Source organism: Oryza brachyantha, chromosome 10 (genome assembly GCF_000231095.2).
Source record: "Oryza brachyantha chromosome 10, ObraRS2, whole genome shotgun sequence".
NCBI classification, from domain to species: domain Eukaryota; kingdom Viridiplantae; phylum Streptophyta; class Magnoliopsida; order Poales; family Poaceae; genus Oryza; species Oryza brachyantha.
In genome coordinates, this window is record NC_023172.2 from 7040248 (window position 1) to 7044026 (window position 3779).

The 3779-nt window shown below is 39.6% G+C and overlaps 1 protein-coding gene across 1 annotated transcript; it reads left to right on the forward strand.

Annotated features, from left to right (window-relative positions):
- The first annotated feature begins 301 nt into the window (after positions 1–301).
- LOC102718110 lies at positions 302–3530 on the forward strand. The gene is made up of 3 exons (XM_040527929.1): positions 302–583; positions 1737–1859; positions 3249–3530. The coding sequence occupies exons 1-3, from the start codon at positions 337–339 to the stop codon at positions 3401–3403; spliced, it is 525 nt and encodes a 174-aa protein (XP_040383863.1). The 5' UTR covers positions 302–336; the 3' UTR covers positions 3404–3530.
- Positions 3531–3779: the final 249 nt, after the last annotated feature.

The following is a 3779-nucleotide window of genomic DNA, read 5'->3' on the forward strand; positions in this document are numbered from 1 at the left end:
GAGAGAGGAGAGGAATACGAGAGAGAGAGGAGAGGAATACGAGAGAGAGAGGAGAGAGAAAAAAATTTAAAAAAACTGGTATGTGGGGTTCACCAGATGTCACATCAGCAAAACTAGTAAAAAATTAAGTCAAAACTATCGAAACACCTTTTCTGAACGAATTTTATGAGTTTAGGGGTGCACATTTTTCCGATCAAGGGACGAAAAACAAACCCGCCTCTAAGTTGAGGCACCTTCGGTGGACTTCTTCCCAGAAATAAAGAAGGGCCCAATTTGTTTTGGCAGCCCACATAAGGCCCTTCGGATCGTCGACAGTATCTCGCCGCAGGGGAAGCTATGGCCCCCTCCTCTCCCCGCCGCAACCTCGACGGCGACGGCGGCGGCGGGGGGAGCTCGAAGGAGCGGCCGAGGTCCTTCGACGAGAAGACCCGGTCGGCGTGCTGGAGGAAGGCGGCAGTGCTGCTGGGGCGGCACCCGGAGCGGTGGCGGCAGGACGCCGCCGGCAACGTCGTGTGCCGCCGCTTCTGGAGCTGCCACGGGTGCCTCTGCTACGAGTACGACCATGTCGTCCCCTTCTCCAAAGGTCCCCGCCTTCTTGCCCACTCCTGGACACGGGACATCGCACTATGTCTTCGTCCGTTTCTTTGTATCTGTGGTGTACTTCTAGTAGTCAAGTTTGGTACCAATGCTTTCCAGTGAGTGCAGGAAATTTAGGTTTCCATCAGGTTTGGTACTGCTTCTTGTTGTTTGATTTTGGAAATGGGTCTACAGATTAGTTCAGATGGAGGGGTTTTAGCTTATTGTATTTAGGGACTAGTTGGAATCTATAAAGTCTTGCTGCAAGGAACGTCTCAATTGATTTTTCTTTTTTTTGTTGTGACCAAGTAAATCCGTTATGTTTTAGTTAAAGGAAGAGGAGATTCCTTCTGCGAATCCGTAAAGATGGGTTTTGCAACAATGTCATGTAAGGTTTTAGAAATCTGTGTTGAATAAGAAATGTATAGTTCTCTTTATTTATATCAGTAGTGAATATTTGTATCAGCAAAGTTGAATCAGTAAACTGGGACTAGGTATAGATCAATTTAGATCAAATCAGTATTTGGTGCTAGCAGATCGAATTTTTTTGCTTTACCTGTATAGTTTATCCAGATCGGAGAAGCCTTTGCTGTTATGATTTTACTGTGAATTTTTAACGTAATATCAAACTAATACGGCAAATCTGAAGATTAAAGACTTCTATTCCACTTCCTTGATACCTGTACACATACTAATTATCATAGGCCTTAAGGAAATAAAATATAATCTTGATGTTGGAACAGTCCCACGTTGGTTGTAGAAGGGCAAATGACTCACTTATAAGTTTCGCCCCTCACGTCAGCTTGCTTTTGGGACTGGAAAGGCCTTTTGTTTTTTTTAAAAAAGGGTATCCGAAGTCCAAGCCCCACTATGCATATTTGAAATGAAGGGCATTAACATGTGAAGGCCTTGCACGGTTGGTGCATATGGGCCTTGTGATCTGAGACTGTTGGTGTATGGTGAAGGGGCAGTTAATTGGCTGACGAGAACCAACATGTGAAGAGGAGATTGTGGAATGTGTGGAGACTTAGGTTTTAACAAAGACATCTTTCAATCCTTGGCGTCTTTCTCTGTTATTTGTACAATTTATTTTCTGTTATACTCTGATTTTTGCGCATTGGTTATTCTCGAACTGAGATTGCTTTCTCAACATGCTTTAGGAGGGGAGTCTACTGTTGACAATTGCCAGATACTTCAGACAAGGGTTAACCGGTCCAAATCTGATAAAGCATGGATAGAGGAGGCAGAGATGCGGGGATTTTCTTGTGATATCAAGTTCACTGGTGAGTTACTCGGCATTTTGATTCATTTGGTTGCTTAAAGAAACATTTTTATTTTTTCTTCCTGGGGTTCTTTAGGTTGTAGTTTCTCCTCCTATTTTTTAATTTTAAAAGAACAAATAACTTACAAGTTGCAATGCAGACTTCCACAATGTCATTGGTCTGCTGTATATGCTTATATGAATATTGGTATGCTGTTCCCTTAAGAAATAAAGGGTATAGATGTATGGTGATTGATGTTTCTGTTATGTGTTAGACAGATATTAACGGTTGTGTGTTTGTTTTGATGTTCTTTGAATAATCAAATTAAGAGAGGTGTTGAAGTAGCACCCCACAATTATCATTATTACAGACCATATTACTTACCTTTGAGTTAGATGCATTGCTGTTGCTTTTGTTGCTGTTATCACTCAGTTACATCTAGGATGTGGTTGATTTCTCCTTTTTTTTGGACAACTGGAGTCCATAGTGAACTTACTACAAAAGTGGAAAATTTGGTCATTAAATCATGATACTTGACAGCTAGACGATGTGATGATTTTTTTCTATCATTTATTTTATCTTACTATTTTCCTGTATTCAAAAGTTATTATTGTGATGCCTTCTCTTCAATTGAAGGTCATTTCAAATGCTCAGACAACATTAAGCATTGAAAATTACAATTTAGTTGTACAGAATTGTTGATTCATCATATCATTGTGAACAAATGCTTTAAAAATGGGAATTGTTAAATTACATTCAACAGAAATTTGGGGTCAAATTCTGACCCTTCGATCTGTTTTGCACGAATCCCAGAGTAGTCCAATGGTCCAAAATTCCCATGATGTGGGTCAGGATTATCTATCAAATTTGTATTGGCAGTCGTTTACAAAATTGCCTTCTATCTGTGAAGAATTAGGATCGTGATTCATGTGTTCAAAAGCAAGGTGATACTCCATATGTTCCAAAATACAAACACTTATAAGTTGTTTAGCAATGATTAAGGTTAAGGGGAAAAGATTTTGGTGTTCGTTAAGAAATATGGAATGAATGGAGACGAAAGAGTAGGTGAGGGTAAGATAGGAAGGAATTTAAATTAGAAGTGATTGATTCGATAAGTAGTATTGTGAATAGTGATAGAAATGATTATCATGTGGAACAGGATTTGAATCCTAGAAATACTTATATTTTGGAACAAAGGGAAAATATGAAATTGTACCTTTTGCAGTTAGAAATAAAACTTGAAAACATTCATGACCCTATAAAAATTTAAAAATAAAGCCATTTCAGAAGCTCCAACCAACTATCTAATCTAACATAGCTGCCCTGTTAACTCTATTTAGCATGAAAAAACTTCTCTAAAAATTTCATATGACATGTACATTTAGTCTGATAGTGTTTCTTCTTTGCCAGATAAGGAACTTGATGTGATTGAGATGGCTGTCTATGGTGATGTCATCCGTCCTGGAAAGCAATGTCGCTGCAGGAGTGTAGCTGAGATGCTTGGGAAAGTAAAGTCAAAGAATCATATGGCTGCGTGTGAGTTACCATATAATGATGCCTCTTAGCAGAAGTGATACCCTTCTGCACAATTACATCTGATTCGGCCTGTTTCTTCCGGGCAGCAAAAACCTTTGTTGACAATTATCCATGCTCTATTATGATAATGAACATATTCGACTTTAGAGTTTCTAACATTGATTGTAACACGAACACGGAGTGTTAGGTAGGATCAGTTTCTTTTTAATTTGTGGCAATTGGGCTAGCTAGTTTGGTTGATTAGTCAGGTTGGTTTATCTCTAGTCTAGAGAAGTTTAGGGCCAAGGAGAAAGGTAGATCGGTTTTGTAATCGGTAGCCACTAGCCAGTATCTAGAGCAGTACTGAAAGTGGCAGGTGAACAGTACAAGAAATGAACTGCTGGAACCTGGAATGCAGTGCGGGCA